At 38.8% G+C, this 26,538-nt stretch overlaps 1 protein-coding gene across 1 annotated transcript in view; it reads right to left on the bottom strand.

The window, feature by feature from the left end:
* The window catches only part of GRIP1 (glutamate receptor interacting protein 1), a 229,276-nt gene that overhangs the window by 85,744 nt on the left and 116,994 nt on the right, over positions 1-26,538 (bottom strand). Inside the window, exon 2 of the mRNA XM_009997739.1 lies at positions 22,002-22,082. Within this exon, the coding sequence (XP_009996041.1) occupies positions 22,002-22,082 (81 nt within the window). The remainder of the gene's footprint in view (positions 1-22,001; positions 22,083-26,538) is intronic.

The raw sequence follows: 26,538 nt of genomic DNA, 5'->3' as shown, positions 1-26,538 counted from the left end.
CTGCTGAATACTGGAAGTGGCCTTGGCAAGGGGAGTGCAAAGACGCAAATGTGTGCCTGTATGCACACTTGTACATGCAACCAGCAAGCAGGCAGAGGGTGAAACAGAAAGGTTTTGCTCCAAAGAACTTCCTTTAGTCTTCAGTCTTGTAAGGTGGAGTATACATAGGAGCTTGGCTGGGAAGAAAACATTACACTGTTGCTCTCTTAATTCCTGCTTGGGATGCTCTTCTTGAGGTCTGCTGCTGTGATACCAAAACTGCACTTGCCTGACTTGACCAGGGTCAATTGGTATAACAAAACCATGATCTGCCCTGCAGCCTGGGGGACTACAGGGATACTCAACATAGCACAGTGGGAGGTGTTCCTGCCCACAGCAGGAGGGTTGGAATTAGATTATCTTATCTTACCCTTCAAACCCAAAGCATTCTGTGACTCTATTCTATGAAACTTCAAATATAGCAGGTGTGCAAATACAAGACAAGGTAAATCTTGCTACACAAAACAACTTGCAGGCAAGCAAAATCCATGAAACACCATGTCAAATTAATTTTTCTTCAAGGAATATACTATCATGATATATTCTAGAATTTTATAAGTGATCAGATATTCAGTGTCTTTTCTGTCCCTTCTGTGAAAATCTCATTTTTAAATCCAAGAAAATGCCTGGAATCTACATGATCAGGTCAAGTGTCTGTATCTTTCACCAAGAGAATGAATTTGTTCCATGAAGCTGGGACAGAGCATAAATAGAACTTAACCCAAAAGTAAAAAAATACTTGCTGTTACTGATTGTTTCCTACCAAAAGCCATAGATAATCAATAAGTAAGTAATTGGTAAGTCTCATAAAAATACAGTCAATGCTGTATTTGTATGGATTTTCCCTGTATGTCAGCATAAATTCTGCAGAGGAAACAATTTTGCTTTATATTACAGTAGGCATCTCACAGCTTAATAAGAAAACACATATGAAGTAAATTCTTAAGAAACAGATAACAATTTGTTATACTGGGGACATCACACCTACTCCACATTTCAAGTCCTGCGGGCAGCTGCATTTCTTTGACTGTGACAAGAGATAATGAATGCACCCTTCCTTGTTGCCCTTTTCCTGACTGACTGTCACTAACTCTTAAACCACTCAAATTTTTATTAAAAACAAGCAAATAAAATAACATTGGTGAACAGATTCTGAACACATGAAGCTGACCTAATTACTCTCTGCTGTTTCCTCTAGCCTGTGGACTGACAGTCCCCAAAGCAGTCCTAGTTCAGAACCCAGCAAGACACAGCAGAACACAAACTGGTATGAGGTGCATCACAGCACATCTCCAAGGCACAATATACTGCAGTTATCAACAGAACTGTAAATTTAAAGCAATGCCAATGCAGGTTGCCTTGGGTCAGTGGCTGGGCTGACGTGACTCTGATAACTTGGATACATTTTGTAAAGGTAAAGCGTTGTACCGTTTTCAGTGAGAGCAAGGGAGATGGGTACGGGTCAGGCACTTGTACAAAACCGCCTAAAATAGACTCAGGTTGTACCAATAGCTATTTTGCTGACAAGAAAGCAAGAGTGCAGGCCGGTATTCTAAATACCCCCCAACATTCCAAGTATTAGAAGCCTAAAATTACTCACGATGTTACTTTGACAGATACTGTGCATTCAAAGAGATCAAACTGAGTTACCTCAATACAGATGATGGCACCTGATTCTTCTAACAGTTAGCACTACCAGGATTTTTTGGAAGTGACCAATTCAAAATTCTTCTCTCTGTTTTTTGCACACACATTCAAAACAAGTCCTTCCCTCTCTACAGTTTCTGGAGGCACCTGATGATGAGGCTTATGGAGGAATAAAATCCATGCAAAAAAATAAGAAGAGATATGAAAACAGTTTGGGTTTTTTTTTGCCATTCCACTTAGCTGTGTGGGACAGTAAAACAGCGGGGAAGGACAAAATCATAGTCACTGAGAAAATGTTGAAAATGGCCATACCATTTGGAGGGGTTTTTATAGTTTAGGTATTTTTCTATCATATTTTGCTTATATGCTTGGTTTTTGGAATTTGCATAGATGCCCATAAAGGTGAAATGTAATGCAATGCAGAACATCTGCTTAGAAGGAAATTGAAAACATACAAGATTACAGTTTTATAATCCCCTATTATAGGTAAAGAATCAAATTACAAGCTCGAATTCTTATACGTATATTGAAGAACAATCAACATATTTTAATTAAAATGGATTTTAAAAGTACATTATGTTTCAAGTTTGAGTGTCAAAAATTATAGAATTACTATTCATAATTCCTGAGCAAATCTTTACAGAGAAATTAAAGGAAAAAATAACAAAATTATAAAACATTAAAATATCCAGCTTCAGTAAATATGAATACTTCTATAAGAAGATGCAGACTTAGTGGAATAATTAAAAAACCAAAGTTTTGTTGTTATTATTACTTAAAAAGAAGATATTTTATCCCTAACCTACCACCTTGCAATATGGTTGGAATACAGATGCAGTGTGAACTACAAACTCACCCAGTGATGTAGGCTAGTTAAAGTACTTCCTTGGGTTAGCTGTGAAGTTGTAGCATTTTCATGGATAGTTTTCTTTGGGCAATGCTATAGTCTTTATTTGGAAGAGTATCTACAATTCCTACTGACCATTACCTGCACGCTTGAAGATTTGCAATTATCAATTTCCTCGACTTTGGATCAGTGCCTAGAGGTACTTTCTAGGTTTCAGTAAGTTTAAGCTTTTTCCTGCTCCCACATTATCTGTGGTGGCAATTAAATTCCTGAGCATGTGCAGGACCCAAAGCAGCTCACTAAACTGTCAAGCTGGAACTTCCTGAAGGAAGGGTATTGGAGGGTAGGGCAAAACAAGCACCATGATGAATGACTCAATGGTCTCAACCTTCACAACCTCTTCAACAGACATTACCGGACTTTCTACAGCTCAAACCTCTTTGCTTCATGCTATAAGCAACCATCTCTTGAACTCATTAATGGTTTGTGCACCAGTGATGCCACAAACACCTCCACATGTCTGCTAAACACTACCGATGGAGAAAGGACCGAGCTCCATGACAATACCAGTCTTCTCTAGATTTTCATGATGAAATTCAACAAGGGGAAGTGCAGAGTTTTACATTTGGGGAAGAACAACACCACGTCCCAGTACAGGTTGGGGGCTGAACTGCTGGAGAGTAGTGTAGGTGAAAGAGACCTGGGGGTCCTGGTAGACAGGAGGATGACCATGAGCCAGCAATGTGCCCTTGTGGCCAAGAAGGCCAATGGCATCCTGGGGTGCATTAGAAAGGGTGTGGTTAGTAGGTCAAGAGAGGTTCTCCTCCCCCTCTATTCTGCATTGGTGAGGCCACATCTGGAGTATTGTGTCCAGTTCTGGGCCCCTCAGTTCAAAAAGGACAGGGAACTGCTCGAAAGAGTCCAGCGCAGAGCTACGAAGATGATGAAGGGAGTGGAACATCTCCCTTATGAGGAAAGGCTGAGGGAGCTGGGTCTCTTTAGCTTGGAGAAAAGGAGACTGAGGGGTGACCTCATCAATGTTTACAAATATGTAAGGGGTGAGTGTCAGGGAGATGGAGTTAGGCTGTTCTCAGTGATGACCAGTGATAGGACAAGGGGTAATGGGTGTAAATTGGAGCATAGGAGGTTCAAGGTGAATATCCGAAAAAATTTTTTTACTGTAAGAGTGACAGAGCACTGGAACAGACTGCCCAGGGAGGTTGTGGAGTCTCCCTCACTGGAGACATTCAAAACCCACCTGGATGAGTTCCTGTGTGATGTACTCTAGGTGACCCTGCTCTGGCAGGGGGGTTGGACTAGATGATCTCTCGAGGTCCCTTCCAGCCCCTAAGATTCTATGATTCTATGATTCTATGATTCTATGATTCTGTCTGAATTGGATGATGGTTTCAGTAACTCTCCTCCCTTGCTAGCAGAAATGCTGCTGTGCAGAGCAGCATAGAGTTTTTAAATTAATATGATATTTTGATCTTTAAAACGTCTTCCCATAATTCAGATGGATTAACTTCCAATTTCCTCTCCATTTCCTTTACTGAGAAATTAGCACCAGGAGATATCTTGCTAATTAGCATTTATTTGTACTGAGGTGACACTATTCACGTAAGTGCAGCCAGACTGTTCCAATTTCTCTGCTTACTACACTTACCAAAATGGATCAGTCAGATTGGATTACAGGATTGATTACATTTGTGCATTTCAAGGCAGGAAGGAACCACAGAGAACAATTCTCTCCCTGATCTCAAGCATAAGCAGAAAAACATGATATAGCGATATCTGCAGCTACAGATTAGCTTTTAGAAAGATATCCCAATATGGCTTTGAAAGCATCATGTGATGGAAAATCTGCTACATGTGCAGATAATTTTTATCTGAATTGGCAGTAAACAAATCTTCAATACCAAAATCGCATTATACTACCACCATCACATTCAGGATATTCCTGTAGATACAGAACTGTAACCCTTAATCTTCTTTCCATTTTACATTAAAAACTGAATCACGTAGGTTTTTGCCATTTAAGACACATTTTGTAGCTTCTTCCAATGTTTCAACATCCTGTGGCTACCAGATAAGTTTTACAAATAATGCCATTAGATCCCATTTCTCCATTTAACTGCCATTTACTTTTACTAAACGTACTTCGAGTTGCCTGTCATGGTCTACAGTTGCCATATAAATCAACATTTTAGTAAATTCAAAACCTCACTTTATTTTTTTGGGTGTAGAGCTGAGATGACTAGTGGCAAAAGTGAAGCAGCAGGGATCAGAAAAGAATATAGTGACAGTGCCACTCTTTTATAGATAAACTATTGTGCAGGCACTCAAATAATGGATGGTGAATTTTCAAATATGTATACCATGATGACTGAAATGTGGAGGAATGGGCCAGTAGAACCTTTCCTAGTACCTGGTCTAAGGAACAGATATTTTAAATTTTTAGGGGTCATAAACCTCTTTGTTTGTAGAACATACAAAGTTGAATGGTTTGGGCACAACTCAACAACAAAGGAACAGCCACATGGCCACTCACTCAACTTTTCCCCCCCCACACACACTCTGGGATGAGGAGGACAAAGCTCCTGGGTCAAGACAAAGGACAAAGAGGGTTCTTCACTGATTAAGGTCCTGGGCAAAACAGATTCAACTTAGGGATAAAAATAATAATTTAATTTCACACTAATCACACACACAGGACACAGACAACACACAGAGCAGGGCTTGCATATGTTACCCCACCCCTCCCTTCTTCCTGAGCCCAAATCCCTTTGTTCCTGATTTCTCTCCCTCCTTCCCCCCAGCAGCACAGGGGGACAGGGGATGGGGTTTAGAGTCACTTCACAGGCTGGTGGTTCCTGCTGCTCCTTCCTCCTGAAGAAGAAGGATTCCTTACAGTCCTTCCCTTCTTCCCCACGGGGTCCCTCCCATGGCAGAGAGTCCTCCACGAACCTCTCCTTCATGAGTCCTTCCCACGAGGTCCGGAGCTGCTCCAGCCTGGGCTTCCCACAGAGTCAGGGGCTGCTTTAGGAACAAACTCCCCTGGCACCGGGGTCTTCCAAAGCTGCACAGAGTCCACAGGCAGCAAATCCTCTGGCCACAAAACCCAAGTCCAGTGGCCAAGCTCACCCTTCCTGGCACCTTCAGGGAATGTTCCACCACGTTCCTCCATGAGTGCAGGGGGACAGCTGCCATCTCGCCATGGGTTGCAGGGAAACTTCTGCTTGGGCACCTTCTTCCCCTTCTTCCTCACCAACCACAAGCACCGCTCTCCTTTCCCAGCACAGCTCTTCTTTTTCTTTAAGTGCTTGCTCTGCTCAGGTGTCATTTCAGTTCTTTTGTATGTCAATCACAGAGGCACATCTACTGTCCCTCTAATGGCTCCCTGGCTGGGTTTGGAACAGGGGGAGCTTCTCAGCTTCTTACTGGAGCTGCTTCTGTGGCCTCTCCCCTGCTACCAAAAAACTCACCAAACCAAACCAGAACAATGGTACACACATCCTTTCTACTTGGTAGTACTGGGGAAGATTTATTACGACAAATGAGTGTAAGATTAGAAAATTTTTGGGAAAATGAGGAATTAATTAAAAAAACTGAAAACCAGAGTGAATACTTCCTACAGTTTTTACCTTTGTCCTTTGTGCTCATTGATACCTTTCTGGTTTGCTTATTCTCCACCTTTGCAGAAAAACATAATCCAGAAATGCTCAGTTCTGGGAGAAGGTACTTCAAAAAAGGGTGAAAAGAATGCATAGCTATTGATGTTTTGAAAAGTGATCTGATAGTGACTCATTCTCTTTCTATTCTTCAGTCTGATACTAAGCTGATAAAAAGTTACAAGGATGGTTTAAGGGGGAATTTAACATGCAACAACATCTGACAAATAAGATGCACTGAGGATTTTTATTAGGTGTTTATAGTAGAAAGAAATGTCTGTGAGAAAAGCACTATTAACTTACTAAACGTTTAGGATGAAGAAAAAACGTAGTTAAAGCCAAAGGAAAAACAGGACTAAAGAACTACAAAATAACCTCCTAATTGATGTGATGACTTTAGCTGTCAATACACACTTAAAATTTGTCACAACAACAATGCTCTTGATCTCCTCCCCCTCCCACCCAGGTAGGGAAGGAGAGAGAGGAGAGAGACTTCGCTGGATTGAAAACTAAACTACACAGCTTTAATTAAAGACTAATTATATAAGAATATATATATACAATTATATGCAAATGTGTTCAGATATGTGCAAAAGCCTTTTGCCTCCCTCCACCCCCAACAACTCCCACAGCACTCTCATTAGCTGTGAACAGTCCCAAAAAATCCCAGAGCTGCTGGAGAAAGCACAGAGTGATGAGGGTCAGGAGAGCTCGAGGGTGGGGGTCGACAGTGATGGATGGACGGAGTCCTCCCCAGACACCTGCCATGGATGGAAGAGAAGGGGAGAAGAAGAAGGAAGGAAGTTGTCTTCTGTGATCTCTGACCTGCCTCTGAGCTTACGTAGATATATGGAATGGAATATCTCTGGCCAATTTTGCTGTCTGTCTCATTCAGCCTCCTACAGGGGGGTCATAGACCTCCTGATAGTGCCTGAGCTGGCAGGGCAAAGATGTGACCTTGAAGACCGAGCAGTTAGAACATTATCAGTCTTAGTTGGAACATTCTGCTACAAGTTAAAAGAAAGCTTACTGAAGGAAAAAAAAAAAAAATCAGTAAAAGGAAAATTGGCTTCAACCTGGCTCAAACCAGGACAAAAATCCATAAGGATTTACTATTTCTGTAAAAGAAGTTTGCCAACAGGAAAAAAAAAGGGGGGAAAAAGAAAAGGAGTAATTCAGGCATTGCTCGTCTGCTAACCTGCGCTCTGTAATTCTCTAATCAATCTCTGTTCTTATTCCCTGAGGATTAAGGTATGCATAATGAAATAATGGCAGAGGAATGAAGACAGATGCATTCATTTGCATGAACTAACTTGGTAGATAGTCAAGCTTGCTGAACAGATCGCTGCAGCAAAACAGAAAAATGCACAGCTGCAAGAATGTACCTGTGTGATTTCTTTGTCATCTAAACAGCCACTATATGCTATAGAATTAGCACAGAAACTGAAATGGCATCATATGAGCACCTGGTAATATTGCATGTATTAGCCTGTGAGACAAAAGGAACCTTTTGCGTCTTCAGGTCACTTCAAGAGGCTCTATGCAGATCTCAGCAAAAATCTGAATGTGACATCAATGTAAGAGGCTTATATTATCCTGCAGCAGTCTCACCATTGTATGTTGCAGGAAAAAAAAAGACTTCCCCTGTCAGTCTCCAAAATGTGATGCATGTTTCACAAGACAGTTTTCTGGCTTTTCTTTCATCATTTGCTGTTACCCTCCAGAAGCTTCAGGTGAAAAGGAACACAGACAATTACACTTACCTGACTCTTCCAAAATATTATAGACATGCTAGTTATGAATTCTGGTTCATGTCTACTTCCATCACACATCTTGTTCATTGTGTCTGTTGCAACAGTTTTCTCTCCTACCAGTTATCAGGAGGTTAAGACAAAGACAAGTTAAGTGTCTCTGTAAATTGAAGAAATACCTAAAATCTTAGACTGAAACAGATACAGATTCAACTAAATAGTACTATGTGGAGGCTTCAATGACATACTTCATTTCAAGCAAAATGTAATGTACAGAATCTCCACACTGATGCAAATAGGGGAAACTGCTAACATGGCTCAAAGGATTCCTGTTGATAACACTCACTTATTTTAAAGTAAGATTGTCTGTGAAAGCTGTCACTTAAACAAAGAAACTGCCTGCTTTGAGCACTTCTTCAGGTTGCTGACACCATGCAAACAACTCACAAGATGTGACTGTCCCTTTCTCCTCTAGGGTACTGCCAGGATTTCTTTTTAAATAAAATATTAACATTCTAATAATTTTAAGCTTATGAAATCACCTCAATAGAGAGGCCTCAGCACAGAGATACTGTATTATCATTTACAGTAAAATTTGCTAACCAGAACTGGGAAAAATTGTTTGTGTATTTACCATTGACATGGTTCCAGTATTTACCCTTGACATGGTTCCAGTTTCCTATAAAACTTCTTAATGTTAAACAAACCAGAGCATTCTGTCACTGCTTTCTGCTCCAGATATACCAACGCATGGTAAAGTGAAATAAACCTCTGCTCCTTGTGACCTGTATCTTTTTGCTTCACTGCTGCTTAGACCAGGCTGCTCCCAGCTGTATGCCATGCCATGTGCCCTGAAAGGCTGGGGACACTACACCAGAGTAGTTTATTTGCAGTTCAGTTCTCCTTCGTCACTGGATTTATGACTTATCCCAGGTTTAATAAATTACTGTTTTCCAGCTCAGCTCTGCATCACTGGGAAACTTCTATCTAGATCAGGCACTGAGCATCTGCAATTGTCATTCATTTCACCAAAAAATTCTCATATGAAAATATTTTTTTCCTTTGTACAGTTAAACTGCTTTGAAAAAATGTGATAGGCTTACTCACGAGACTAAAGCAATCACAGCAGCATAAATCATATATTGCTTGCCTCTCCCAAATACACCATCAAATGCATCAACCTAAGTGGATTCCTTAACTTCCATTTTCAGCTGATTTAATACAAAAAAGCACCATGACTTAGACCTTTGAAATATGGAAAACCTAATCTCACCTTTTGTTTTTCTGTCAAATTAACACTTTGACAGTAACAATGAACATTTCATTTGCTTCCTTTTAACCCATTACTTCCTGGAAAATAGAATGACCAGAGAGTTACTTAGAGACACATTTTTACAGCTATAATTTCTGAAACCTTTGAGGATGTCACTCAAGTCCTTAACTAGTACCGAGTACTCAGATTTTACAGCTTCCCACACACACACACACTTACTGCCCATCCTATAGTTTGTGTGTATATAATAGAAGACAGCACATGCCAAACGTGCAGACATGTTTAACATTTCTGCCATTTTTTTTACATCACTCACCTTAGCACTGTTCATGGCAGCATATCATACCAGTTTGAGTGCACCTTATGGAGTCAAGATTTACACCAAAAAACAACATCTGGCATGATAAGATGTTTTTACTCGTAACTACACAACAAAGAGTTCATTAAAACAGAGAGATCAGCATTACCTATAGGCACAATTTAGAACTTCCTAAAATAAATGTAATATTTTTTGTAGGAGAGCAGAAGAGTCAGCTGATGTCATCTAATACTGCCCAGTCTTATGCACTGGAGAATTCAGAAGAATCACTAACAGCAAATGTTTCTAGACAGGATCTAACTTGATTCCCAGAACTCAGCTTATTCTGAAGGTCACCTCCAAGATTTTTTTTTACTGAAAATAAATGGGAAAGGTGATTTCTGCCTGAACAAAGCAACCGAATAAACACATTTACCCTATTTTTTTCTTGGCATTTGTAAAACACGATCAACTATTGTTTGGACTTTTCCTCTAAGCTCACTGCAGGTCCCACCTCCAAACCTCTTTTCTGCTAAGGGCAGATTTACATTAACAAATTGTCCCCAACATGACTATATTAAGTATGGATATAATGTCAAACCCTCCCAGGAGAGATGAAGACATAATAGAGTAAGAAAGATGGCCAAAAAAAAATTAGACTAATTCATCAAGCAAATGAAGAAAGACAGCACTTCTGTTCTGATGTTGCTTTGCCTACCATGAAGCTTTGCTCATGTGGAAATACTGTAGAATTCAGACTCCCAATCAACCCAGCTTCACCAGCAGCGTTTTCCAAGAAAGACCTACTTTATACATCTTACAGAAAGCCTGTAACAAGAATCCCTGTGATCAATTTTCTTTCCCTTTTTGGTTTATCAATGTTCAGAGCAGGTGATGTTCAGCCATAACAGGAATGTACCTTCATCATGTTTTTCCCGAGTGAAGACCCAGACAGATGATGTTTTTTATTTAAGAAACATCTTACATGTTATTTCCTAGTTCTTCCAACTTACAACAGAGATATCAGCCCCATGCTAACTACTGCCATGTATTTTTATAAGTTTATAATGTTTTGTTTTGAAAGCATACATGCATTAGGAAAAAGCATGCCCTCATGTCTTCTGATCCCCACAAAATGGCTACTGGTCAATGACACATTTACAAGGTTGAGGAATATTAAAATATGCATTAGGTCAGCATATAAAACGTTCTAGACTCTACTCCAACTTTCTACAGAGAAAACAGGGAGTATAAAATGCCACAACTTGTCAAAAATACTTTTCAGACTCCCTACATCACAACCATGAAAAACACATCTTACCATACATTATAATCATGTCCAATCATCCTGGTTGGTAGCACTTAAGCTAGACCTACTTAAACAGCTTGTCTATTATTTTTGTGGTGTGGCTTTAAGTAAGTCGAGCTACATGATTTTTATTATGTTTTCATCCACTATATACTCTCTATTGCACCATTACCTTTTGTTAGTGGCTAAGGAATAAAGCTCCTGGATTTTAATGGTCTCATTAGAGTTAGGCACCATCCTTATCATTAAATTGCAGAAGTTCCTTACTAGGCATCTAGTTTTGTAGCTACTAGTTTGCAATGACTTTCAGATATATTTGCTAAATTTAGCATTCCAGAACTAATGACATATCTTTTAGCTAGAACTCAACCTGAAAACATTTTGGAAGAGCACATGTTTACTCCCATATGAATATATTCCATGTAAGTTACTTAGAAATTATTACTATTAATTTTAATTGTACTGCAGCATAAGTTATTATTTATAGATTTGGTCCATTTTGTTGCAGTCTTGGTCTAATGGAAAGATCTCCCTATATGACCTCTATGATTTTTTACTTCTCACTTTTGTTTACAGAAGCAATATTTTGGGGATCAATATTCATGCTGTGTTATGAGGTATGATCACTCATGGTTTGTCAGTGATACAAAAAATTCAGCTGCAGCATGTATCTCTCATTTTTGTATGACATTTGATTTTTACTACCTCAAAGGTCAATGTTCATTTCTATAACAATTATCTGACAAGTATTCAGGGTCACAATGTCAGCGGATATGGGAAGAAGGTCTTGGCAGGATCTTGTCTCACAGTTAACTATTAAGCTGGACTTGTTTTGCTTCACTGATAAAATCAATTAGCATTGAAGACTTGGCACTTGTTTCTGCTTCAATTGATATTCACAGTGTCCTTTCACCAATGATTTCTGTGAATAAGAGCATTGAAATCTCCTGATCTTGCCCTCCCGTTGCTGTTTTCACCCATTAAAGCACTCATTGTTCTGTACTCTTTTCAGTTTTTTAATAAGTGAGACTTTAGTGAAGTGTCTTCTTTATGCTCTTATTCACACAACATTAGTGGATTCCCAAGGCCATACAGATAGAAAGTGAGAAAGAGATCTGTAATTCAGACAAGGACAATAAATAAAACACCTAAGTATCTGCATCCTACTAGCCTGCCCATCACCTACAGTTAATAAAGACTCCCACTCTATTAATATAAGAGGTATGAATGGATGTATGCACCTGTATATAAAAAGAACAGGTGACCAGCAAATTAATTACAAAATTAATTAAAATTTGGGAATCCTGACAGGTGATGATAACACTCACTGGCCAGAGTAATGAATACAAACCACGAATATATAAACAAGGCAGTCTTACACAGTAATACTTAGAACATTTTTGTATTTGGTGGAGTAGTGACTGTCACTTGGATGCTTTCTCTCATTCTTGTAACGTGATTCAACAAGATTATTAATAACCAAAGAGAGGGCAGCAGAGTCAGAAAGGAGCTTTCAGAATAATTGAAGAAACATGCTTGGGAGAAAAAGATCCCAGAAGCACAATTTGTTTACTTTAAAAAAGAGAGATAAAACAGTGATTTAATAATGAAGTATCTATAAAGGATGAAGTGAATTTTGATGAGAAACAACTCTTCATCATGCATGAGATGAAGCTGCAACCACACATACTCAAGCTAGAAATAAAAGAAGTGAGGCTAATTAACCACAAAAGGCTGTGATGAATTTTGTATCACTGGCAACCTTAAATAGATTGAATGTTCCTCCAAATACAATTCAAATACCAGTTGAAATATAAGTAAACTCAAGAAAGTTGTGTGTCTAGTATAGATGGTCACCAAGATCTCTCCTCACTCACCAACTTCATGCAACTTCACAATAAATACAGTAAAACCTGGAAGGAGGAGCTCTTTGTTCTTACCACAAATGAAAAACTAGTTTGGAACAATGTTACAATTAACTTGTGGTCTTACATTTCTACACAAAAAAGACACGTCTAACTCTTTTATTCTAGACTATGAGAAATTCATATCTCTGTTTGCTCCACATACAAGGGATGTGATGAGGAATACACACAAGCACAAAAATCGCTTCCTCTTTTGATTCTAAGCCGCATGAAAATGCTATTAAACAAGCAAAGAAACAACCCTTTCTACATCCACATGAAACACACTAAACCACCTCATATTGGCAAAATGGACATAAAATTTTGTAACAAAAGAAAATATTAGATTTTGATGTAACAGTCAAGGTTTACAGTGCAAGTTAGTGGCTTTGACCCATTGATACAGTTGAAAAGAAGATCTAAGCTATTATCCAGATCTGGGATGGCATATTTTGGTGTTACAGTGCTGTTATCTTGGAAGATAATATATTATTTCCTTGCTGTCTTCATGCCTTGAATTCATAATCACTGCAGAAACTGAATGGGAGATTAAAAAAATAACAAAACTGAAAACCAAGCAGATGGAAAGCTTGCACTAAGTCCTTTAAAGAGGTATTGGAAAATACATTAGGAACATCATTAAAAAGTCAAGTTAATTATCTATAACTGTAAGATAAAAAGAATCTATCAACTGCAAAAGGACCCAAGTAGGCAAATGACAAAAAAAAAATAAATAAATCCTTAATTTCTCAGATTAACAAATTACTCAGACCTTAAAGGAACATGCCTGGGTTTTTGGTTTTTGTTTTGTTTGTTTGGGTTTTTTTTGCTAGACTGATGCTTCTGCCTACAGCATTGGGGGACAGAGGACTTCTGAAAGCCTTGCTGGGTCAGACTAACACTCCATCCAGTCCTGCTTCACCTTGGAAAGCAAGAAAAGGAGGTCTTGTTTAGGGAAAGGATGACAGTCTGCCTACTTTTTTCAGTTCATCCTGCCACAGTTCCCCAACAACCAGTACTGCCACATTAGGGATAAAATGCTCCTCAGTCTTCATAGTATTTACATACTAATTTCTGGCCAGTTAATTTGTTCATTCTCTTCTGAGTCCACTGACTGTCTGCATCCACAGGTTTACTGCTTACTCTTCCTCTCTCATGATACTGGATCCAGGAGGGTTGTTTCCCTTGAATGATGCCTGAAGCTTTTTTAAAAATACATTCCCTCACTTCTGAATAGCCTGGGGAACTTGTGTATCCTCATGGATCTTCTTCTCATGTAATTTCCCTTTTTCTGAAGATACCTCTTTTCTCCCCCAGGAAAATCCAGCCATGCTGTCCTGCAGAAATATGGTGGTTTTCAAGAGGTCAATACCAAACTTTAGCTTCTCAGTTATTGAAACAACAAAGAACCTCTGGCAGCTGCAATGTGCTGTTCTACTCCACAAGGGATAGTCAATGTCCAATTTCACAGAAAGTTTTACAACTTCTTGTGGACAGCAGAGATTATAGGGATTGATGAATCTTGTGTTCAGCTAGGAATGGACTAGTGCAGGGTTACAGACCTCCCTGTGCTTGTCACCTCTTGCTACGACCTTTAATGAACATATGGCTCTCCTGTCTCTTGACAAACTCATCCAACCTGCCCAGCTTCTCTTTCAGATACCATGTCTCCATACTTCTCTTTCTAGTCTAGTCTTGGCCACTTTTGATTGGCTTTTCTTAGTTTCTCTCTCCTCACATGTCCTCTACAGCCTGCTCCCTCTTCTAGCTGAAGTCGTTAAAGGAGAATACATTTTTCAAAAGACATCACCAACACTTTGATGAAAATGAATGCAACTAACCACCAAAAAGTTGTTTTCCCTTTGAGGATCTGGGAAAGCATGCTGAAGTTGTGCAGGAGAACAAGCAGGAGATGGGATCCTCAGCCTCAGGAGACACACAAATGCTTTAAAACCAACCTATTTGCAGGTGCCAGGCTCCCCTGAGAAACCCTGTGGTGTCACAGTGACAGCAAGGCAGGCACTGGGGACTTTTGCCTCAAAACAGCAAATGGCCAATGGAATACATGCACACATACACACTGCAGGCACATTTGATGAGTACAGAGTGATTCACTCAAAATTGCCATCTCTGTCCCAAAATGTGTGTGCAAGGGCTCAATATCTGACACAATTTTAAAAATGATGTTATAGATACTATATGGGATTTCATCCTCAACATACTACAGCTAAACTGATTTTGCTGGGGAAAACTGCAGCTGGAATAATTTAATACATTTTATTTTGAAGGGTTGAAGTTTGTTAAAAATATAAACTTACTCCAAATATCCATAGATGAAGGTGTTTGGTACCATCAGCAACAAATCCTCCTACTAGCTGTGCCCATAATCAACTTTTATACAAAAAGCACCATGTTCTTCAGGCACAGTATTGCCTTTAATGTATTTTATTCCTCACTTACTGTGAAAGGAATTAAATCAGATCATTCTCTATTCTGATTCTTTTCAGTATTGAAAAGCACAAGCATGGTAGCAGATCTGCTAAGAAAGTGTCTAAATAAATCATCAGCAATCTCATTCTGGTAAGAACTCAGTGGGTTTCTTTCATTTTCTAGCAGAGCCAATTTTTTGTGGGGTTTATCCATGTATGAAACATGTTTACATGAATGACATACGTGAAATCATTCCCAACAAAGTTATTTTGGTGGAAGGGATGGACAACAATGGAAAAATCTTATTTCTTTCAGCACTAAGTATGTGAAAGAGAATTCAGGAATTTCCAGTGTTGATGGGAAGGAAAAGACATGTAGCTCTGCAGATACTTCACAGACCATTTGATAAACCTCCAGCAGGTTAAACAAACACACAGGGAAGGCTGTAAATGATACTGCAACTGCAGCCTCTCATCAAACATGAAAATCAGCAAATGACTTTGCAGATACAACGAACACGTCAAGTGCAGAAAACCTTACTAGCCTGTGATCTGCATTTCATAGGTCAAAACACTTGTGCTAGGAAATCACCCAAGATAGTTACCATAATAACTGTGACTGCAGAGGTTATTGCTAATGGATTTCTAAATGCCAAAAATCTCATCAGTGGCAAATCTGAGCATTCTGTGTAAAAGTACACTGTATGTGCCTGAGAGACAAATGCAAATTGAGGAAAAAAATGCTTTTGTAGACACATACTTCAACTTCATAACTTGGCCTTTACTGAGATTTATATACATACATATATATTATTTTCAGGTTTTACTTTTTTAATGAATTTATTTCTTCAAGGAATTCTTTCCACTAGAACTACGAAAAAGGTCAGAGATGATTCTGTGACAGGTTTTCTCATCCTCTTAATCTGCAAAAACAGTTGGCCAGTGAAAACTGTTTAATGTTTTGGTATGGAATGAAGGATCAGGGCAAGATAGCACAGCATCCATTTAAATCAGAGTGCTTCTGAAATCTGAGGGAAGCTGAAGTCAAAGGCAAGGCAGGTTTCTGTTGCTGAGGCTGGAAAAGGTGACAAGAGGTCTGCACAAGTTAAGCAATGATGCTGGAGAAGGTGGCTGCCCTGTAGCAAGTGATGCAAAAGAGGCGGCTGAAATTAGCAGCACTCAGTCAAAAAATAATGGGATTATTTACATCTTCTGAAGTTTCACTTGACATAGGAGCCTGAAGGAACTGGACCAAGTTAATTCCAAGCATGAGAACAGCTATTTTTGAACACTCACTGTCTTATCAATGCCATATTAATGATAGAGGAAAACAAAACTGGTTCTGGAAGTGTGTTTGCACATAGGTAAACATCTTCCTACCAGGGATGGCTCAATCTGTCTGTCACATTTGTCAGTCACTGTGAATCAGGCTCAGATAATAACAGCTGAACTACAGCAACAATAACCTGGGGGCCATCTTTCCTCCTAAGCAGTGTCATTTAATGAAACTTGTATCCTTGGATCACATCAGAACTCTTTAATTTCTTTTTAAATCCATGTGGATTTTTTTTTTCAATTCTTCCAAGCTCACTGTATTACTTTCTATAATTCTCCCTTATTTCTGAGTTTATCTTGTAAAGGAAAAATTATGCACTCGATCTATTCTAGTATTATACTAGGTTGTACAGACCTTTTCCTCATTTAAATTGTAGCACAGCACACACAAATGTTAAATTCAGTTAATATGATTTTATATTGATAACTCAAGCACATTGAAACTGGATCACATGTTGTGTCTCTAATTGTAATGTCTACTGGATCCTGGAGCTACATATACATTTAACTTTCAATTATTTTCTTATTGCCTCACAATGTTTGTTTCTTTTCCTATTGCAATACATTTTTGTTGTCAGGATTAAACAGACATTTCTATATGTTACAAAAAACCCAACACCATAATGAAGAAAGTAGAGGGGGTCTTTAAAATTCCACAGCTTCCAGTCGACCTACATTCAGGTTGGTCAGTTGTGGGCAGTAGACAAACCCCTCAGAAAAGCCAGATTTCGTGTAGCCTGAGACAGAATATGAACATTTGCTGCACAGCAGGGTGTGGGTCAGGGAGAGGGGGAAAAAAAAAAAAAAAGATAAGTACTTTTTTGTTTTTGTAAAGAGTTAAATAGTTAAATAAATATATGTGTTCAGAGCCAAGGATCAGAAGGAAACTAACTGCTTTACTGCTTTCTACCGACATATACATTGTGTATTTAAACATTTCAGAGGCTAAAAATTCCCAGGGCATTAATTATTGTTTTTATTACAATGATTTAGTATTTCTTTACTTCTCCTAGGAATATTTTGTGTCCTAAGCAATTACTGAGGACACTACATCACACAGTAATTATTTTTTTCAGTATGAGCTCTGTAAATAATAAACCTGCAAGGCATTTTAAGGTTCTTTGATTTGTGTGTGCTCCTTTCTAGCTCAGAAGTTCAAAACTCGGCCTACCTTAAAATTGTTTGTTTAACATTTTATTTTTGCATTAAAAGTCTGTTATAAAACTCCCCAAAAATGAGACTGCAAACCTGTTAATAACAGCAATACTAGAGCCTGAGCCACCACAGAGGATGTGCTCAGGGCTCTATACTCATACTGTGTTTTCCCTCCAGTTTGCTGGCTAGCAAACTGTGTTTGAGATCAAACACTGTGCTGAAATAGGAAACCTGCATTATAGCATGCTTCAAAGAAGCAGGTAGTGTGGAAATCAAGTGCAGTATTCATGCATGTACAAAGGAACTGAAAAATCCGGTCACTTTAATTTCAGGCTTCAAAGTCTTCACAATTTTCTTTCAGAATAGAGTTGCCTATTTTAATAACTGACCTGTTAGTACATCCTTCCAACTGCATACAAAACTTGCAAGTGACAAATAATGAAAAAACTGATTAGAGAGGAACACAGGCTCCTTATGGTGTAAAAAATGTCAAGGGAATGATTTATAACATCTAGTCCTTCCTGATTGTCATAATCATAATAATCATTGAATGGTTTGGGTTGGAAGGGACCTTGAAGATCTAGTTCCAACCCCACTGCATGGGTAGGGACACCTCCTACTAGCCCAGGTTCCTCAGAGCCCCATCCAACCTGCTCTTGAATGCTTCCAGGGATGGGGCTTCCACAGCTTCCCTAGGAAACCTGTTCCAGTGTCTTTTTTTTTGTTTCATGGAAAAATTATTTTTATGGTTGAGTCACGTCATTTCTTGCCTTCCCACCCCTCCAGTTTTCAGTGAGTGAATTGAAAACAGACAAATAAACAAATGAAGCAAACATTTAGCACAGCATTAGCCTTCACAGATTTCTCCCTGTTGTTAGAATAGATAAGAGGGCATTGGATTTCAGTCTGGAAAGCATGTGAGCAGCTATTCATCCTGTCCATATTCAGGACACTTATCTTTAAGCATACCTTAAAGCCTCCATGATTTCAAAGCACCTCTTTAACAGTGTCATCAGCTCTTGATATTATATCAGTACTGTTGGAATATTTAATGCCTTTTAAAGCTCCCACAGGAATTACACCTTTGCCTCAAGTGCTATTGAGCTAATGTTTCCCCTTGGCTGGGCATCACTTTGCACCCTTGACAAGTCAGCACCCAGGAACTCAACAGGAACCACGGCCATTTAAACCTAGGGATTCAAGAGGTCAGCTACCAAGTGGGTACCAAACACTTTATTTTTAAATTACTGGTGTTTTAAACTGCATCTGTGATTCTGAGGGAAGGCTCTTACCCATGAATTTTGAAACATGTTGATCTCATGTGCCCAAGAACTCGTTCAACAGTGACAGCTTCCTAAATGGGCACAGTACACAGCCCCTTGGCTTTTGCAACCTACTACATGAGCAGAGTAGCAATAAGATTTTGTTACATATTGGTCAAAATCTAATTTAAAGGATTCAGACGAGAAATCTCTGTTTCTTTCTTTGCAGGCTGCTTGTTATGCTGTGTTACCCCAAGACTCACTTTTACATTAAGAAATTCTGATGGCAAAGCTAGGTAATGTTTCAAACAGTCACGTATATGTAACTGCAACTAAACTCCTACGCATCTGCAAAATTAAGTCCAAGTTTCAAACTGGAATTATATTAATGCATATAATTTGAATTAACTATAATTTCATCAATTCTGTAAATCCCTTTGAAAGGATCTGTTGCTTGTTGATTTTGCACCATGTGAAGACATGATAAATATGACATGTAGTCTCATCACATGAATAATGCATTCTGCATCTTAAGCAAGCAAACCCTGCTCCACAGAGATGCTTAATCCATTGCCTGCTTCTGGGGATGAAAGGAATTAAACTCAGTGCACTGATCTCACAGTATGTGCTCATTTGACTTTAATTATAAAATGATTATTTCAACATTTTTTTTCCCTGTAAAATAAACCAAGGCTGAGCTCCATATAACCTCTGTAGAATTGTATGACTTCTCTGTGCATTCAGTCTTTGCTCATCAATGCTGCACTTTCAACACAGTTCCACATGGAAGGATGCAAACAACCCTTTGGGGTTTACAGTCAGTGTAGCAGTTTTGGGTCTCCCAGCAACAAAAGCTCCCCTTTTTGACATCTGACCAAAGGAAGGAGCACTGGAATCCTTTACAGTGAATTCAAATGTCATGATAAGGAACTTTCATCAGGCACAGGGAGATGACATAATCCCACACTACTCTGGAAGACTTATATCACACATCCTGGAGATGTTATTTTCACTAGTTTTTTGTTGTTTGGTTTTTATTCCCATAGACTGTCCAAGCCTGTGCAAAGCTCAGCATAAGATCATTTACCTCGCTAAAACCTGTAAGTTTTCTCTGGGCTGGTTCAAGGGCTGGAGCATTCCTTGGGAATAGGATATCTGCTGTCTGTGTCTCAGGAACGACAGTGTCAAGTAGATTAGACAGCTATACTGTCAAAGGCACTGCCATCCTTCAAGCTTGAAAAAACAAGACTTCAGGAATGTGATGTTTGATCAGACATACCATCGAGGGGAATAGAAATGAAGGCTTTCCATAAAGCCTATGCTCTCCACGGAGGGGTAACTGACTGTGACTCTACTGACATGTCTCCATCAGGTCTAGAAGTATTTACCAGGTTCGTTGCATCATACCTGCCCCTTCAAAACCTATTTAGAGCTGACCTACATACTATCAGAAATGTGACCCTGTCCCCAAGAAAAGCAACTGTACTATTTCAGGTCTCAAATGAGTTAACGTTACTAGTTAGTACTACTAGTACACTTCCTACTGCCAAGCCAAGCTGGCTAGTTGGGATGCTTCCACATCTGCATCAAGACTAATTCGTAATGTGGATCAACTGCTCCCAACCAAGCAAGAATAGATGCAATTTACAAGGTGCTATCTTACATATGATATGTGGGGTCAAATTTTCTCAGTGTCCAAGTGATATAAATGTTTAAAGGTTATTTTCAGAAAATTCAGTCAACTCCTAAATGTTCAAGTTAGTTCTCAACAAACTTAGTAAATTAAAAACATAGTTTTACAAAGCTATTTCTGTTTCTAAGCCCACAACATCAACTGTGCTAGAAGGTATGTCAAGGCATGAAAAAGTTATAATTATTTTTGTTTAATTATCCAACCAGCTCAAGGTCATTTATCCTTTGAAGCTCCTGAGGTCGAGAGATGCAACAATGCATTAAGATAAATGCCTTCACTATATTAAAAGATTAAGAACTTACATGAACTCAGATTAGTGTTTTCAGAACACCTGAAATGAAACAGAGTTACATCTCACCAAATACTTATCAATATTATCTCTCTGAACAAACTGTGACTTATGCAGAGCACACACAAAAGACTTCTCTGCAATGTTCTCAAAAACTGCCACTATATACAGCAAATTTTAAAAAGAAAAAAATAAAACTTCATTGGTCATGACAACTATTCAACACTTGCAATTCCTAATCTTATCAAACTCTCTGAACAAAAACTGCACTGGTTCTATTTTTATCAAACCTTATGAGTGAAAATCATGAGTTCTCAAAATGTCATGTGAAACCATGAACTTGTTTGTATGCAGACCTTAGCGTTAAGTGTTTTATAAATACAGTAATCAAATCATAAATGACAAATACTAACTTCACAATGAAAAAATGTAAAAGATTTTAAAAAGTCATTTCACAAGGGTTATCATCTTCCTGATTCTACCACAAAAATAACAATCTTAAAATCACTTGGATATTTTCAACAGTCAAAAAGGTTTATTATGAGCAACAGTAAATCATCCAGCTCACTCTCTCATACACATACAAACATGCACATGAAGCATCCACAAAACATGTACTTTGGCCTTCATAAACGTTACAGCTTTTGAGGTTAGATCTGAGCCAGTCAGTGGCAAAGGTCTGAGCTCCATCCCCTGTATCCCTAACCTTCTGTGTGCTGTGTGACTTTGTTCAATAATAAGGCCACGGAGTGCAGAGAATATTAACTTTAGTCATTAGAAGATGGGTGACATGACCTTACAGTTTCTGATTCCTGTTTCAAACCAGCTTCCCTTTGAGTTTGAAGTTGCTGTGCTTGAGGTAAGACTAGGAACATCAGTAACTCCACCTGTGTGCAAGCTTTGTCAGGGAAGTTCTTCATTGCAAAAGCTAAGGTAATTTAACCGTGGGAATTCCTTACAGCTCCTATGGAAGCTTCCCTATAAAGTTGCTTGGTAGAAACTGTAATTAATTTGCTTTTTATAACCAGTTAATTTTGATTAGTATTACCTTTCTGTTCAGAAACAAGTTAGGTGTTATAAAAAGCAAAGCAAGTCTTACCTGGAATACTCTGTCTCCTCACAGACAGTGCTCCATCAGGTGCCTTTGCCTGGTTTGCAGACTTTGTGTAAGGACTCTCATCTAAACAGAAAAAAGCAACACTTGCAGTTATCATTAAATATAATGTTAAAACCAACATAATTTTTACCCAAATGTTGTGTGAACTAGCAGTGCAGAGCACAAGAGTTGGTGTGAGCTAGACAAGGATGGGTATTTCTGAATGCTGACTCAATGTCATCTCTGGACTCAACGACGAAGGCTTTGAATAGCAGAGCTGAAAAGGATGGGGTAAAATCCAAATTGGATATAACACTCAGTTGATGACAGGCTTGATATACAAAGGCCTTTTCAGATTTAACTTAATAATAGAAATTTACTTCTTCTCATGTTAGGAAGCTTCACATGTCAAAGACTTGAATGAGAGAGGTACCATCCCTGTTCAGGAGTAAAAGGCTTCCAGAAGCTTTTGAATATTCTGGCTTTAAAGATGCACTCCTTTTCCCTTGGGAACTGTCAGTGGGTGGTTCCTTTTCTGTGATATCAATTGATTGGGGAAAACATCAGAAAGCTGTTGTCAAATAGGCCAGGCACATTTATGCCTGAAGAATGGCACTGTAATAATCTGTGTCTAAATAGGAGCCTATGTGGAACACCTCCTGATCAACCTCAGCACATAAGAGCCTACTAATGGTGGGATGAGAAGATGAGTCATCAATTAAAGGCAGCATTAGGCAGAAAATGAGTCATTTCTACATCCCTCTTAAGAGCAGAACAATGATAGGGAAAAAATCAACTACATGGTAAAATGTATGTCCTTAAAAAGGACAAGCTATTAGCTCAGGAAAGAAATGTGAATGAAACAGAAAAAATAATACTATGCATTTTATAATTTCAATCAAAAGAAATCAGAAGAAATTAAGCTTCTATCTTGCTTGTCCTTTAATCGAGTGCTCAAGCACTTTAAAGCATTACCAAATCCTTTTATTTGCATATTTTCCTTCAGGTTGCAAAGGACCAGTGTGTTTACAGCAACTGCACGAATACGTCCTTAAATACAGATCAATGAGTAAAGGCATCAAAGACTACGTTATCTGCTACAGCATCCTGAGATCAAGTAGATCTTTTGGAAGATCAGTTATTTTTTTCAGCTGACACTCTTGACATTATAAGGCTTCTTTGCTGATTGCACTATTTACATCTTGCCAAGTCTCAAACTCCTTTAGAACCTTGCATCAAAGACAGCAGATGATTTCTATACAAGTACGGTAAGGGTTGGTCAGCTTAATTTAATCTAAAACCAGGTCTCAGAAAGAAGTGACTAGAAGAGCTGGTTGGCTTTTGAAACCAGAACATCTGCAATGGACTCTGCTATTGTTAGGCAGATGCAGCAACAAAAAATCTAAATGAATTGGGGAAAAAAAAGAAAGAAAGTGGCAAAATATTGTTCTATAGCTGTGCATCTTCAAGAAAATGCAGCAAGTAATGAAGAACATATATTGGTAAAATACCTCAACAGCCAATACAATTGTTTCTTCTACAATAAAATGAACTCCCATTGCTCTAAGACTATATTGCTACAAGGAGAACGATAACAAGCTTGACTATACTATATGCTAGTACAAAGTCCAAGAAAATAATGCTGTCTGCTACAGGAAATACAGAAGCATAAGGAAATATTAACATAGATCCAGCTACACCACTTAGGAAAAAGGTAAACATGTAAAGCTTTATTCTTCTATTTGAAGAAGGTGGAAAAGTTAATATTATAGCATATGCAGAATATACTTTCCCTCATTAAAGAAATTAAAATAACAGTGAACTAGAGCTTCTGAAGGAAGTAGGATTATCTTTTTTCTTTCATAGAAGGGACACCACTGAGCTCGAACTCAAGACAAGGCTCTCCCAAACAGCCTTTGTAACTCATATAAATACCAAAAAAAGAAAGCTCATCAATAACACATGGCTTACATGTCCCATCCATTACTATTTATTTGCAGGTGCTGAATGTGACAGCAGATAGTGAGAGACATGCATTTTTCTATTATAAAGTGGGCAGGAAATGTAATACAATTTCTCAGGAACTGATGGATGGTGATGACTTTTGGGCCCTATTTAAATGTGTGCCCTACCTATGAAAAATCTATCAATTTACAGGACAAAACAGTGCTCTCCTAGGCAGACTTCTTACATATTAATTATTTCCAACAGACTGGAGAGAGGGCAAGAAGGAAAGAAGAATTTCCCCAACTCGCCCATTTTTGCTCAATTGTTGTCACTGAGCAAATTAGTAAATCAGACACAAGTCTCATGCTGGAACAGGATCTTCCCAATATTGCACTGGGAGTACCTGTGGTTATCCTGAATTCAGAATAAAGGACAAGTCTGCACATTTTTTTGGTCAATGGCACCAGTGAAGGAAGGTAAGTTCACATTCTAGGGAGCCTGAGCAAAAAGTCTAGTATTTTCTACATAACAGCTGGCAGATATGAAAGGTAACAAAGACCGTATTTGTGAGTAAGCTAATGGTTTAACTAAGCATACCAACACTGAAAACTTACCAAGTATTTATATGGGCTAGACACGTAAATGTGTTACATTTCTTAATCTGTCTACACACTTTCATGACAAAATAAAGAGCGCCAAAAAGGTGCTTCATAAATTTCGAATCCCTGTTAATGCAAAACATGCCTCATTATTGTTGAAAAAGAACAATGAGCCATTGTATCATCGGTGGATTGGGAAGTTGTTCCCAGGACAGGATGCAATTCTCTTTCAATGCCCATTTAACAGTAAAATCACACTGCAACATAACTAGAAATCAGTGTAAAGGATTCCCAGAAGTGATGGAAAACAAATATAACCAACTGGAGAAAAAATACTAACAGCCTCATTGAGATGCTTATTTGAGACAGAAAAGTAACAGAAAGAGCAGACAGATGCAGAAATAGATGCCATCCTGAACAACAGAGTAACTAAAGAGACAAGAAAGCCATGATAGCCTTGAAATGTTAGACAACATTTTTGCAGTCATAAGGGAAAAATCTGCATTTTTTAGTGAAGTTGTATGTATGGCCAGAAGAATTTATTATCGATTTATAATTTATTGATGTCCCCATCTGCTCTACAGTTAGCAGGAAGGGTCTGAAAACATGTAAAAATGTCTCATGGTAGCAGTGCCTAGAGGGACTTGTCTGAATGTTTTGTATTACCAGCTTTCCCCTCTCTAGCAAAGATAAATTTCTTTGAGATGCAACCCAACCCAGCAAGCCAACACCCTGAAAAAGCAAAGGAGCAAAAAGGTATGAAGCATTCCCCCAGTGGGAGATGAACTCAAAATTAGGTAAAAGTGCAATGCATTTAAGAAGCCCACACGTACTAAGGAAAGGGAGAAACAGGCTGGATTCAGAAGCAGAAATCTCACCGAGCTACACTCCTAGTACTAATATATCATCAGCAGGGAGCAAGTCACAGTTCATCAAGAATTCACAGGCCAAACTGCATCGCCCTTGAGCACAGAAATGCCCTCACCTGGAACAGGCAACTGCAGCCCCTGCCGCTCGGTGCCCCAGCCCTGGCCTGGCGCTGCAGGGATCGAGCTGCAAGGCAGCCACGTTCACTGCTGCGGGAATAGCCCAGCTACATGGATACACTTCTGGAGATGCATTCATTGCATCACCCATTCTTATTTCTATTGTTTGCTCTTCTAATTTCCTCTGTCTAAGAGATTAGACAGCCCATAGTAAACAACTTCTGGCAAGTCAGTAGGTCATGTTAAAGTGACTGCTGCATCAGCACATCTCTTCACTTGGTGACTACAGGAAACAAACCTTCTTGTGCTGTTAACACGTGGGGGTCATTTTCCCCCCATAATCATCCTTACGTATTGTTTCCAGTTGCCAATGTGCTACAGTGAACAAGTTGCCCATGTTAATTCGCCTCCTTCCTGGTAGAACACAGCAATAATCTCAGAAGTGACATCTTGCAGGTTACTAAAATTATTAACCAGCAAAGCAAACTGATCTTCCTGTTTTCACTTGTCCTCATGGAACAGCCCCAAATACTTGTAACAGTAGCTCACATATCATCCTTTCATAGCTCTGCACACACTTCTTCTAATTAAAGACTGCAAAGATAATGATAGAACAGAGCAGCAAGCAGTCTTACTGCTTCCAGCTATTACTGTAGGCTTATTGCCTTTAGCTATTGACTGTGGCTTTTTGCCACAGCTTTTTGCACCTCACTGCCTGTTTTTAACACACTGGCATCTCTATCCTGTAACTAAATGATTCATTCTTTGAGTTAGGGACCATGCTGTGACCCATTTATATCATTCTGCGTTGCTCTTTCTGTACAAGACAGACTCTGTCCAAGACTAAAGGCTCCATAAACTGTAACAAAGCAGCACTAATGTAACCCTGCACAGACTATATGGTAGACAACAGGTATAGATATCTATCTATCTATACATATATCTATAAATATATCTATATATAGATATAGATATATATAAAAGTGCATGCTACTGTGCTAGCCGAAT

The sequence above is a fragment of the Chaetura pelagica genome, unplaced genomic scaffold (genome assembly GCF_000747805.2).
Source record: "Chaetura pelagica isolate M959 unplaced genomic scaffold, ChaPel_1.0 scaffold314, whole genome shotgun sequence".
Classification (NCBI taxonomy): domain Eukaryota; kingdom Metazoa; phylum Chordata; class Aves; order Apodiformes; family Apodidae; genus Chaetura; species Chaetura pelagica.
The sequence above is the reverse complement of the archived record's forward strand: the minus strand, read 5'-3'. Positions and strand labels throughout refer to the sequence as shown.